General features: G+C 42.1%; 1 protein-coding gene across 1 annotated transcript in view; it reads left to right on the top strand.

Moving 5' to 3' along the window:
- Positions 1-13,173, top strand: part of dnajc17 (DnaJ (Hsp40) homolog, subfamily C, member 17) — a 34,409-nt gene that overhangs the window by 4,227 nt on the left and 17,009 nt on the right. Inside the window, exons 2-10 of the mRNA XM_035168466.2 lie at positions 3,022-3,091; positions 4,970-5,028; positions 5,165-5,252; positions 5,567-5,643; positions 6,320-6,434; positions 7,988-8,037; positions 9,909-9,986; positions 12,041-12,121; positions 12,789-12,908. Of these exons, the coding sequence (XP_035024357.1) occupies positions 3,022-3,091; positions 4,970-5,028; positions 5,165-5,252; positions 5,567-5,643; positions 6,320-6,434; positions 7,988-8,037; positions 9,909-9,986; positions 12,041-12,121; positions 12,789-12,908 (738 nt within the window). The remainder of the gene's footprint in view (positions 1-3,021; positions 3,092-4,969; positions 5,029-5,164; positions 5,253-5,566; positions 5,644-6,319; positions 6,435-7,987; positions 8,038-9,908; positions 9,987-12,040; positions 12,122-12,788; positions 12,909-13,173) is intronic.

Genomic DNA, 13,173 nt, shown 5'->3' with positions numbered 1-13,173 from the left:
AACTCTTATCCGCACATGTGCTAACCTCTTCAACAGTTGGCCCGCTCTGGCGTCTTGTCTGTACGACCAAAGGGCTTCAGGGTCTTCCAGCATCAATTAAGGCTTGCGTGTTACGGCATTGATGGGAGTAATCATGTATTATTTAACAAAACAGCACTGGAAGCACAGTTGGGACAAGATATCGTGGAGGATGCTGGAGGGAGTGAAAAGGCAAAGAGGAGCAGATAGAGAGAAAGGGAGGAAAGATAATTCAGTGAAATATAAAGACCGCATGTGTGCAAACTTCAGCTTTGACTGAACCCAATGAGACAAATATGATGAAGTGCAACATGGCTACAGCTCCGACGATGACAGGTCCCACTTGTCAAACATCTCAGCTGGCCAGACGTTTGTCCTGGCAAGGTTAAACATCTGCAGTGTTTACAGCAGATGTGATGACATGTTTATCTCGTCAGCTGGCTGCAGGTGATGAAGAACGTGAGAAGTGAAGTGAGTGTGAGTTCAGGACACAGTGCGTCCTCCTAAAAGACCATAGCAGTGGTTTTATTTCCAATTATACCTGATTATCTTCACAGCTGTGTACCACGATACTCTGCTTTGCTCTTCAGCCAGTCCACTTCTTTAAATTCATTTCTGCATGGTATAAACATTTGACACACTTCTGAATCATGCTTGTGTAAGCATTGAGGTGCATACGGTTTTGTCAAATTACATTATTGTTGTGAGGTAATGCCTGCACACTTAAAAAATAAAATAAAAAGCCAGTCTGCACTTAAACTGCATTACCATGCAAAGGCGGATTACAGCACTCAAGTTTTATGGATTTATTCATATTGATATTCATAACATATGGAAATAAATGAAAACCAATACCTGCTTGCAGTGGAAGGAAAAATCTAAATCTCTGTAACATGCAATTCCGAAATAGTCGGTAAAATCAGTTTTGAAGCAGACTTGAAATCGGAGGTTGAGACTCTCGTAGACTTCTGTAGAAACAGACTTCTTTTTTGCAACCAGTGGAGTCGCCCTCTGTTGGTTATTAGAGAGAATAACATTTTCAGGCACTGTTGCATTGGCTTCACTTTTCCGAACCAAAAGTCTCCGTCCATTTTCATTAATGTCAATGGTTAAAATGCACCTAAGATTTTAGTTTAAGAACTTAACTTTGCAAACACACTGTCCTTAAAACCATCTTTTTTCGATGTGCTGTCAAAGCACTGACTGGGTTGTATAAGACAGGAGTTTTCCAGCTGTTACCACCACCTGCCAGTTAAGTTGGCTCGCCTTTTTTTCACTGTTCTGTCTATGGATGAATGACAGTAAACTTGAACTTCAGTTTTAATTTCTTTGGACCATAGCAGAAGTCTTTGTGGAGAAAGCTATGATTGCGAGCCAAGCACACAGAATAATGAGCGAAACGTAGAGGGCAAGGTTAAAATAAGGGGCAATAGAATAAAGGTATAAGCTTGTGTTCAGTGGCAGCCCTCAGCCCTGCGTGTCCACTCTCGTGTGCCAAGCAGCAAGACCAAATATCCTTTCATGATGTCTATTCTCTCAAAGCCCTCTCTCTTTACAGTGGGAACTATAAAGAGACAGAAAGATCTGATGGTGAAGAGATAGAAGAATAGGACTTGTGACATTTAAGAGCTGTCTGAGCCATGATAATCTCCAGGGGGTTCACTGCAGCTTTTACATAATCATGTGGAGGCTCAGTTCCTTTACCTTGGACTATGGGCATCCAGCCTAATGGGTCTAAGTCTCGACTGTCATGGAGACTTGTTGGAGTTGCTGTCAAAAAGGCCTGGACACTGATGGATTACACCATCATGCAGGTCTCCGCTGTGAAGTCAGCTCTGTTTGTTTTGGCGTGCAGTCGTGGGATAAAATTGTGCAAAACAACGCTCATGGACAAGGCGTCCAATGCAAATGTTTTCCAGGCTTGAAGAAGGGAGCTCGCAAAGTCTATCGCCTGTTGCATGCTGGCAGGAGATTGATTTGCTCTAAGGGGGTTGTATTTAAAGACATGCAGAACGTTGGCATGTCTGATTAAGACTGGTGAGAAAGTGTATATGTCAGTGTGTCTGCGTGTGTTTGTGTCTGAGCCTTGGATGTATAGGGGGATGTGTGTGCCAAATCCTTTGCATGCAATGCATAAGTGTGTGTTTTTGAGGTTGTGTGCAGAAAGCTTCATCGCTGCACTCTGCTCCCCCCTCTGGTCTCCAAAGAAAGTTTTCCTGCTTCCCCTCTTTCTCCTGAGGAGCGAAGATCTAATGAAAACCATCTTGTCATTAACTGGTCTCTAGAAGGACAAATGAATGTTTAACATTCCAAGCAGTGACCTGGAGTAAAAAAAAAAACAACCTCTATAACTACAACCTCATATGTCATTACAATACTCCAAAGTATTGTTTAGTTTTTCCATTTTGGTTCTTTGAACTGTCCCCAAATGTTTTGGCCTCCAGCCTAAGATATTGATTGTGTCCTTCTCAGTTTGTTGTAAACAATGGCACTCTGTTTGTTTGTGTATGTTACTGTAGCACTCTTTTTTTAAAGTTACAATAAAGATGGACTAACATGAAGCTGCAACTCAGGCCACATTTATCTTGCAAACTGGCAATGGGCCTGAGAATGGTTTTGGATTCTTGTGTGGTTTAATTCACAGTACATTGTGTGCCATTGTGGTTAAGGCTCCATTAACAACACGTCAAACGGACGCGAAGCAGAGGATCAGCTCAGGTGTTGATTCGATCCAAACAACACAATCTCTAAAAATGCAGACCACATTTCGCCCCCAGTTCCCTCATGTCAGACTCAAGCTATTATTTCAATGTGACCATCAATTACTTTATTCAGATTTTGGTTTTCTGGGCGAGGGAGACGGGATAAAAATAATTGGTACTGAGAATAAGAATTTAACTTTCACATGAGCAAAATATGTGTGGATGTAAAGTGGATGATTTGTTCTCATCAACATTTTCCACACCACAAAACCTTAGGGTCTCTTCTGTTTCTCTCTCCTAGATCAAGAAAGCTTATCGACAGAAAGCCCTGACATGCCATCCAGACAAGAACCCAGACAACCCAAAAGCAGGTGAGTGAGACAGTTGATGTCCGTGTCTCTTCACCTTCTCTCCATTACGAGCCACAGACGTCTGGAAGTCACCGAAGAGCTGGAAGAAGATTTATGATTTGTTTTTTGCAATCTGCGTTATTTTCTGGAGAATTAGGGTTAATTATCTAACTTAAATGAATCCTCTAGCGTAGCATTCTCAGCAACCCTGCAGAGAGCAAAGACACAGCACTTTGAGTCTAACCAAGTCTCATGTCGCTTTCTAGCAAGACAGGACCAGCCAAACACCACCGTCACCACCATGGTTTCCATCTGCTTGGCTTTGGGAGTCCTTCCATGGCCTGTTGCCAGCCGGCATGTCAACAATTGGGCCAGGAAATCTCAATGTAGCTTTTTTGTTGGGAGAGGGAAAAAAGGCACCTTGGACAAAAGGCTGGTCATGAGGCATGTTTTCAAGTGAGGTTTATGTGGTTACTGGATGGTTCAGACAATTCCTGATTATATCAGGAAAAAAAACAGGGAAATTGGTGGGGCTGAGGGGTTGAGAGGGATAATACAAAAGCAGGGGGTCGGCGGTTTCCCAGAAATGGAAAAGAAGTGGTTTGGAGGGCCTCAACACTTGAACCCGCGCATGTACAGACCCGGTCTGCATCGCACGAGAGCGGTGCAAGACTTGGGACTTGTTGCCCCTCAGGGGAAGGTTGCATGCATGTAAGAGGTGACTTGGGGGTCATGATTCCTCAGTGACTGAAGACACCCCCCTCAATATCCCTCATTTTCCTCAACCCTCTATATTGTGACACTCTGAGCTGCCTATTGGGCATGGCAGGTCTCCCCCAGTTGGATTTCATTCCAGCCCATTATATGCATGTAGGTAACGTGACCACCTCTGCTGGTAGCATGATCTCCAGAGCCTCCTGTTAGTGTGCACCTCCGCTCCCCCCAGGGAGTAACACTATCGGTTTGTTAGGCCTCCCATAAGTGAATGATTATGCCTGGCTAGTATAATGCAGTAGTGAGGCGGTTGTATGATGGGGAGTGGGATTGTGGTCGCCCCGTATGTGTACATTTGTGTGTGTGTGTTGGATGACAACTGGGGAGTTGGAGCTTTGCGTGATAGTTGTGATTGCGGTGATGGCCCCTTGAGGTGCTCTGATGTGGGGGATAGACGGAGAGGCGGAGGGGTTTGTGTGTGTATGTGTGGCTGTGTCACTGGAGGAAAACGGTTTCGTGAGACTTGTGGAACCTTTCTAAGAGTACAATGTCCACGTTCATCTCAGACCTGTGTCCCATGAAGACATCATGCTGACTATTTTGACTCTTTCCTCTCGTCACATTAACATCACCCTCCCTTTCACTTTGTTTGGGTGTCGTATTTACAAATCATACAGTATTATTTCATTGCAGCTTTTGGAAGCAAACTGATTTTTACAGAACAGATGCACATTTAAGTTTACATTTTGTGTTAAAAAGGATTAAATTTCTATGTATTTGTTTATATTTGTCTTTTCTCTTTTATTTATATAGTCTAAAGACATATAACGACATCTTAGGAATCATTGCCAAATTTTTTTATACATAAATATTGCTTGAAAATTTTAATATTGCCATCGGTCATTAAATTGTTGGACTCAATTAGTTATAAATGGTGTGCTATGTCATCATTTTTTTTATACTATGTACTTATCCTTATACAAATATATATTGAATACAATGAATAATACATTTATTTCTGAATTCTTAACCATATTTTTTAAAAGCTTGTTTTAAAGCTCATATTATACATTTAATACTCTCCAGAAGTCTACGGTATACCGAAACCTACAATCCTCTGTTTTAATTTGTGATGAATTGTTCATTTTGTAATCGTATGACTCTTCTCGTCTAACTTTGTTCCAGCTGATCTCTTCCACCAGTTGTCTCAGGCCCTCGAGGTGCTAACTGATGCTCCCGCCAAGGTAAGACCGTAGATACCTCTCAATCTTTCATAAAAGTGCTAACACACACTCAGACTCTTACTCACGCACGCACACACGCACGCACACACGCGCACACATGGCCACAATTCATCCTGGTGTCTAATGCGGTTTTCAGGCTGCCTATGACAAGATCTGCGCTGCCAAGAAACAAGCAGAAGAAAGAAACAACAAACTAGATGATAAGAGAAAGAAAATAAAGCTTGGTGAGTCCCTTTCCAAATCTTAGCTCATCTCTTGGCTTTTGGTTTACTGATTTTATTGCAAGTGGGTTTTGTATTTGTAGTGTAATGGGTTATATTTAAATTAGATTTTTTTTTGTCAGACGCATTCCAGGATTAACAAAACAAAGGCTGAGGTTTTTGTAATGATAGGGACAGACAGGGATCGTCCAGAATGGAATAAAATACAAGCAGCTGTTAGAAAATAATCAAATTATTTAGGCTGTTTTTGTCTGTTTCTGATAGTGGAAAAGATATTCAGTGTGTGTGTGCATGCGTGTTTGTGTCTGTTATGACAGACTTGGAGGCCAGAGAGCGAAAAGCAGAAGCTCAGACCTACGAGACGGTGCAGATCACGAGAACACTAGAAGAAGAGGTAAGAGAATTTATAGAAACCATATGAGAGATGATATTGTGCCACACTTTTCCCAGTGAGAAGATTCAAAATCATTGTTTTACTTTACTACCGGCCTTATCTGTGCACTGGGAGAAACGTATTCCAGTGCATCCAGGAAATTCTGAAGCACACCCAGGTGCTTTTATTCTGCTCTTCATCAAATACTTTCTTCTGATTGAGCAGAAATCTACTAAAGACTTGGGTCGAGATCAAAGGCCCTGTCCGTGCAAGGCATTTTTTTTCACTGCCATATCATAATTATCAGTAAACCCATTAGATGATATTGCATGACTTGATGCGCTTTGTTCAGGAAGCCAATGATAAATAAAAATGGTGTGCGTGCCTCCTTGGAGAGTCATGGCATGTGCTTAATGTTCTAAATTCATGTAAATAATGTGGCATGGGGCCTTGGGAGGAGGGGGTAACCAGTAGGTGGCACTATTTCATTTTCTGTCTCATCTCCAGGTGTTATTGACTTCCCTGATAAAATAAGGTTGTCTGCACATACTCTCCTGGTAGAGCAGAAAGGGTGTCATTGACCATGCATGTGACGAATGACACCGATGAAGAGTTAAGATGCCGATTTTTTTTGTCACTTAAAACCTGTATATCTGTTGGTGCACATTACTATTTTGTGTTTTTCTTTTTCCGCAAGATCGCCCGTTTGAGGGAGGAGGGATCCAGACAGCTTGAGGAGGAGCAGAGGCTCGTCAGAGAGCAGATCCAGAGGGAAAAGGAAGCACAGCAAACGGGAGAATACACTCAGAGAAGTATGCCCACCTCCAAGATTTAGCCCTGTTCATTCTGTTCTAGTTCAGCACAGCCCCGCGAGTTGTCCAGCCGTCCCATTCACGTGAACGCAATATCTCAAGAACTCTGCGAGGGAATTTCTTAAACTTTGGTACAAATATTCCAATGAACTCAAGGATGACTTCGATTTTGATAGTCAAAGGTCAAGGTCACTGTTACCTCACAAAACACATGTTTGGCCTCTTGAAGGTAATATCTTAAAATTGGCTGGTGGGAATTCTTTCAGATTTGGCACAAACATTTCACTTGCACTCAAATGATCTAGATTTTGGTGCCTGGGGGTCAAAGGTCAATGTCACAGTGACCTCATGTTCCTGTAATGGTGATATATCAGGACTGCCCACAGGGAATTTCATTACATCTGGCACAATTCACTTGGACTCACGGATAACCTGATTAGAATTTGGTGGTCAAAGGTCACTGTGACCTCTCAAACACATGTTTTGCCTTGTGGATATAATATCTCAGAAACGCATCAATGGAAATCTTTCAAATTTGGCACACATGTTCACTGAGAGTCACAGATTAACTGATAATATTTCAATGGTCAAGGGTCTAAGGACAAGGTCACGGTGGCCTCACAATACATGTTTTTGGCCTCTTGAATGTGATAAGACTGCCTTGAGGGAATTTCTTCAACTTTTGATCAGTTGTCACCTGGACTCAAAGATGAACTGATTAGATGTCAGTGGTCAAAGGTGATGAATGGATATGAATCAGGAAACGAAATATGGAAACTGCACTGGTTGGTGGAGGCATACAACCGCAGTGAGGTATTTCTAGTTTACGACCCTGAAACGTCACTTGAGTGAACCCCCATGTTTCCCAACCATTACAGTGACCGTACGACCGCAGCAGTCACCAGGCACCAGGCACCCTGTGGTTGACCCAATATCATTCACATAAAAAAACAATAACAGTGACTGATTGTATATTTGAATTTATGTTTTTCTCTAAAACACTTTGAGGAGGTCTATTTTAGTGTCTTGGCACCAAAGAAACTTGGCAAGGTAACATAGGAATGCCAAGCACCACTCACACACACACACACACACACACACACACACACACACACACACACACACACACACACACACACACACACCAGTACTGTCCATCAAACGTTTAACCTCTCGATAATACTTTCGCATTAAATCCTTGAAATGAAATAGGGCTATGGGAGTGTGGGTATTTAAGGGAAATACTGAGTCTTAGCCCTTGATTGATCCCTTTTTGTGGCTTGACAATTACTCATGCATAGTCAGCACATTTTTTTGAGGCTCTTCCACTTGCACGCAGTCGGGCCTCCCCAGCCCTCCCCTGGGCCAGCGCTCTGTCTGAGAGGCACTCAGCGGATCATCAGACTGTAGCAGGAGCCATACATTTACCACGTGACAGCTAGTTTTATATTACTGTACATCTGCCTGAGACTCTCTGACTGCTGCCATGAGTGCCATATATCTTTTCTTATGCAAAACAATTGATTCTTTGTCTTTTCACTTCAACGTCTCAGACCCAGGAGTGCAGAGATGTTCCACGAGCAGTGTAACCCCCAAATTGAAGGTAAGGCTTTCAGCTATGATGTTGTCAATCAGTGGATGAGGTTGGGATGAGGGTTGCAGTTCTTGCAGTTTAATGCTGGAAGATTGGCGGTGGCGGTGGTGGGGGTTATTCAGCAGGAACTGCTCCATCTGAGTGAAAGTGCAGGCAAAGCCTCTGCTGGGATTTTGATAGAACCGTAGACATTTGTAATTCATTATTTGGAGACCACATACGCTGCTTTCTCACCAGAGTGATCTTACGCCCATTCCTCCAGAGTAGCCCCAACGTCGTCAGGAGACCTGTAACCATGTCAGGGGAGGGCTTATTACATTAACTCCTGGAAATAGCAGAGCCTGCGCATATTAACGTACACTGGGGGATGTTAGCTAATGTGTTTAGACATTCTCGACAAATCTGGTTTTAAAATTTGATAGCCATCTAGTGCAGCAGTGACGTTTGTGTGTTCACTTATAAAAACAAACAGCAGCCGAGAGACTGACAGTATCACAAGTCATGTCTATGTCAAACTATATGAAACTAAATTCCTCCATCAAATAACAACATCCAATTTTTCTTGAGAAATAACGTGTTACTGCTTTTAGTTTATCTAGCCTCATGAAACCGTTTTTCTTTTTGTTTTCCCTGCTGGGTCTCTGCTTCAAATTCTAGCTTTTGTTTAAAAAGTGATCCCAGTAATTTAATTAAAAAATTTCCTTAAGAATTCTGGGAATTTTAGATACACAATCCTCAGCAAAATTATTAACTTCAAAACATGAAATCCAACATTCCTTGAATCAAGTTTCAGTCAATTTTTCACAAGACGGCTCATTGACATTTTATTTTTATTACGTAGGTGACTATCAAATGCAGAGAGAGCAGTTTGGGTTATGTCCACTAATGACTTTTTTGCCTGTATGTTTATTTAAAGTAGCAGGAGAACACAGCGATGTGCCAGTGTTGCAGGCTCAAACCATAGACATCACATCATGCAAATAACATCTTCCTCAAAGATTAATGGGTAGGATCTTTATCACTGGGTAGAGGAGACTGCTGCTGGAAGACGAACGTACATTTTCAAGTGTAATTGTTGGTAAAGGGGGCTGCATACACACGGAAATTCCCAGAAATCCAGTTTCTCTGACAGTGAGCAGAATGCTGGAGCTGAATCCACATTTACTGCTTGTCATTTATCATTTTACTTTGAGCAGTTAGTGTGATGTTGGCGAGACTCTGCTGGGCTTTTTAAATGGATTTGAGAACTTGCACAACCTCCCTTTTTTTTTAGTAGTACGGGAACTCGTGACAGGACTCCAAGCACGCAGAAAAAAAAAAACAGGTTGCACTGTATTTTTTTACAACAGCGTTTACATAGTGCAATATGGCAACAATCACAGAGACACTGTTACACAAGCAAATAGGTTAAACACAGTTCAGATTTAAACCCGTTCCCCAGGAGGACTGCCTCTTCTTTTGCCCACCACCGAGCACCTTGGGCACCGACCTGCTTTGGATTACTCGGCCATTATTGTGTCTGGTGTTGTGCTACGGTTAAGCAGGTGAGTCACCGCGGTCCAGGAGTCCATGTGTCAAGTTTCAACCTCTCTAGCTGTGCAGCTCCTCCTCGGTATGAATGGAAATTGACTGCAGGTCTCGCAGGTGGTGCCGGGGTGATGTTCCAACAGCTTAACAACGTCTCTCTCCCGTAGCTCCAGTCGGCCCTGATGGTTTTGGTAATTTGTGTAATTTGTGTTATTGGGCATGTTTTTCCAGACTCATCCGCTGAGTTTGATCAGTTGTGCACTAATAATGTATCATCATGCGTGTCTTCAGCTATTGAGAGTGGTCACGACTAATAACTTCTCCTCTCCCTCTCCTTTTCTCTCTCTTTCCAGTTGAAGTGGAAGTGTAAAAAAGACGACGAGACAAATGGAGGCTATTCTCAAGACATTCTTATGAGACTTCTACAGAAGGTACAAATAAGAAGACTACTTTAAGTCTTACTGATCTTTATACAGCAAAACCCTTTACTTTCAGGACTCTGTTTTTTCCACACGAGACTTTCATCAAGGTATCATTTAGGTTCAGGCTTCATTATTAATATATATACCTTGAGACTAGTAGAGGTAGCTATCCCTTTAATATCTCTGAATTAGTAGGACATTGCAGGACTTTGTGTCGTTTAATGAACAGGACCACTTCACAGGAATTTTGGATTTACTGTAATTTTGCATTGAAAATACTATATGTGTAACAATATCAAATTTCAATGAACATTATTTATTGAAGGATATCGGGATGTGAAGAGGATTTCAACTAATAAGATAAAAAGTGCTTTAGAAACAATTTATCAATCCTACCTTTAATTTACTGGATTAACTAAAAAAATCTGTAACCCTCTGGGTTATATCTATGAATTCTATCTCAATTAAACTTTCACTTTTCAATCCACTACATCAGGAAAGGATTAATATAAAATGTAATGTTAGAATTCTATACCTCTATATCCTCACTGTCCCAAAGCAGAGCTCCACAGTAACAAACCTTGCCTGCAGAGTCCGGCCACGTTCGAGGTCTGCATGACGTCAGCGCTGCAGATTTTTTTATTCGTTCCTTTAAACAAGGCCCATTAAGTTTTGTTGCAGTGAAAGTGCTGAGGGCAATGTTGTAGTGCCCTTTTAAAGCCATGCACGCCAGTGTTTGTGCCCCTCTTAACCAGGTGATTAAGCGGTGCCAAGGGAGGCATTAGGAAATGTGCTCTTCTCATGCAACCCAAGACCAGTTTATGCTACAACCCCGCACAAAGGGCTTTTGGTGGGGCATAGGTTTGCCTGCCATGAGGATAAGGGCAAGTGTCACTGACGTCAAGCTGTCCAGAAATAGGCATTTTAATTTCTCCTCTGCACGCACTCAGTCAATGCAGTGCAGGCAGGAGTGAGGACTGGAAAACTGTTGTTCCTCGAAGCAAAGGGAACAAATTTTAGGAAAAAATGAAGTTTAAGATGTCAAGCTCCACTGAGTGACAGTTAATGGTTTAAAAAGCCAGTGCTGTGTGGGAGTGGGAAAGCAAATATGGCATGTGTACACTTGTGCATGCGTACGTGTGCAGACTTGTGTATTTTGGCCGTCCAAAATAATACATCTTCGCTTCAGGGGGAAAAAAAATATGTTAAGATATTTATATTTTAAGAAACACAGGCCTTTTGAGAGTCTCCTTTGTCACTGTTGGCTTGCTCCAGAGTGTCCTTAGTAAGCATGAGCTTTCCTGGACTTTCCACTTCCCAGAAAGCTCCAGTTTCACAGAACAAGACTGTCAAAGGTCTCGTACATCCTACTTTTTCTTCCCAAGCCTCTGCTTTGGGAGGAGAGAGGTTAATGATAAAAGACAGTGGTTAAGGTGAAACCCAACCAAAGGAAATAAAAAAAAACTCCCTTTTCTCTGCTAATGACTGTGCTCAACAGTGATCAATTTCTTTGCCTCTCCTGCTTAGTCGTGTTTCTAGCCTTCATCCTCATCTCTTTTGGACAGAGGCAGAATCCATTAGGAGTTTAACAGAGGTCAGGGAATGGCTGAGATGCTTTGCGCTCTGATTGGCCTGTTGGCCAACCTTTCCTCCCTGTTTTGATTTGTGGCCGGGAGCTGGATGAGAGGCACATCCACTTCCAACCTCAAAAGTGCAAGGAGTAGTTAAAATGATGATAAAGTGTTGCCTCTATAGCCTCTTTTCAAAAAGTTCAAGAGGTCTCAGCTTTGTGCCTGATGTTACTTGAGTATTATTTGCAGCTTTACTGTCTCATTCCCAAACATACAAACCCTCCAATTAGAGATTAGGTGTAATAACCAAACCCATATTGAATCCTAATGTTTTTTTTGTATTCACCAGTGTTTTGAGTTTCTTGTCTGCATATGCCTTGTGTTTTCATGGTTATGGGTTGTGCTGTGAAAGGAAATACTAATTTGAATGTTCTGCATGTCTCCTCTTCCTCCATTTGACGTTTCTTTTATCCTCCAATTTCTTACCTCCAGTATGGAGATGTTTTGAACGTGATTCTTTCGAGTAAGAAGACGGGAAGCGCTGTGGTTGAGTTTGCAACAATAAGAGCAGCCGTAAGTACCAAACTTTTCCTCAGTCTCTGTCTTTATTCTGTTTCTCCACAATGAAAATCTTATCCAAACCAGATTTTTGCATAAAAACACATGTGCTGACTGATCGCTTTCCTCGAAGTCTCTGGTCACCTGCTGAGTTTGATTCGTCCTTAGAATGACACCTGTCAGAGATTTCCCAGCCTCAGGAGAAACTCTGAGACTTTAACCGATGTTTAAGTCGTTCTGTAGTGTCGAGAACTTCGTGCTGATTGAAACCATCGCACGAAAGGACTTGAGCTGTCTCTTGTTCACCCCTGTCTAGATCCTCAGGGCCTTTGTCCTGATGGTGTACTTTTTTGTTGTGGTTTCCTCACCACAGTATGTGGTTTCCCTCCAGGGACCATGTCTGCCAGTCTACCAAGACCTGGGTACAGGGTCTGCGGTCTCCTCCTGCCCATCTCCAAGCTCTAGCTTTGCTCTGGGAGTTGGTCCAATTATAATTCAACTCTGTCTGCATGTGTTTTTCATATGTATGCTTTACCAACTGTCCCTGTACAAATACCCACATGTAAGATGGGCACAATGCAGCCTTCACACATATCAGGAGAAAGAGAATGACTTTTTCTGGCCTAATATTATGAGATAAATCATTTCAAATTTAACTGACAGATTATTATGTGTTTCTTAGGAGCTGGCTGTTAAAAATGAAAGTGGCCTGAGTGGAAACCCCTTGAAGATTTCGTGGCTTGAAGGACAGCCTGAAGTTATTGCTCCAGTATCTCAACCTGGACACTTCATGTCAACACAGGTACCAGTTTACACTGAAAATGCATTGGAGTAATTCTTGTCTCATAAAGCATGTTGACACTAAGTTATAAAATCTTACAATGTCCACCATTTCCAACACAAATACTATTGCCTAAAACGCTCTCCCACAAAGAGAGGTATGTAAACTCTCTGAGGTTTTATTTTCACATCATTGGCGCAAATATTTCCCCGGCGCTTGCACTCCCATCATCTATCCTAGAACAATGTGTTTGGTGGAATAGACCTCAATTTATTTACTTTGGAGT

This window comes from Hippoglossus stenolepis, chromosome 10 (genome assembly GCF_022539355.2).
Source record: "Hippoglossus stenolepis isolate QCI-W04-F060 chromosome 10, HSTE1.2, whole genome shotgun sequence".
NCBI classification, from domain to species: domain Eukaryota; kingdom Metazoa; phylum Chordata; class Actinopteri; order Pleuronectiformes; family Pleuronectidae; genus Hippoglossus; species Hippoglossus stenolepis.
This window is presented reverse-complemented; position numbering and strand designations above follow the sequence as displayed.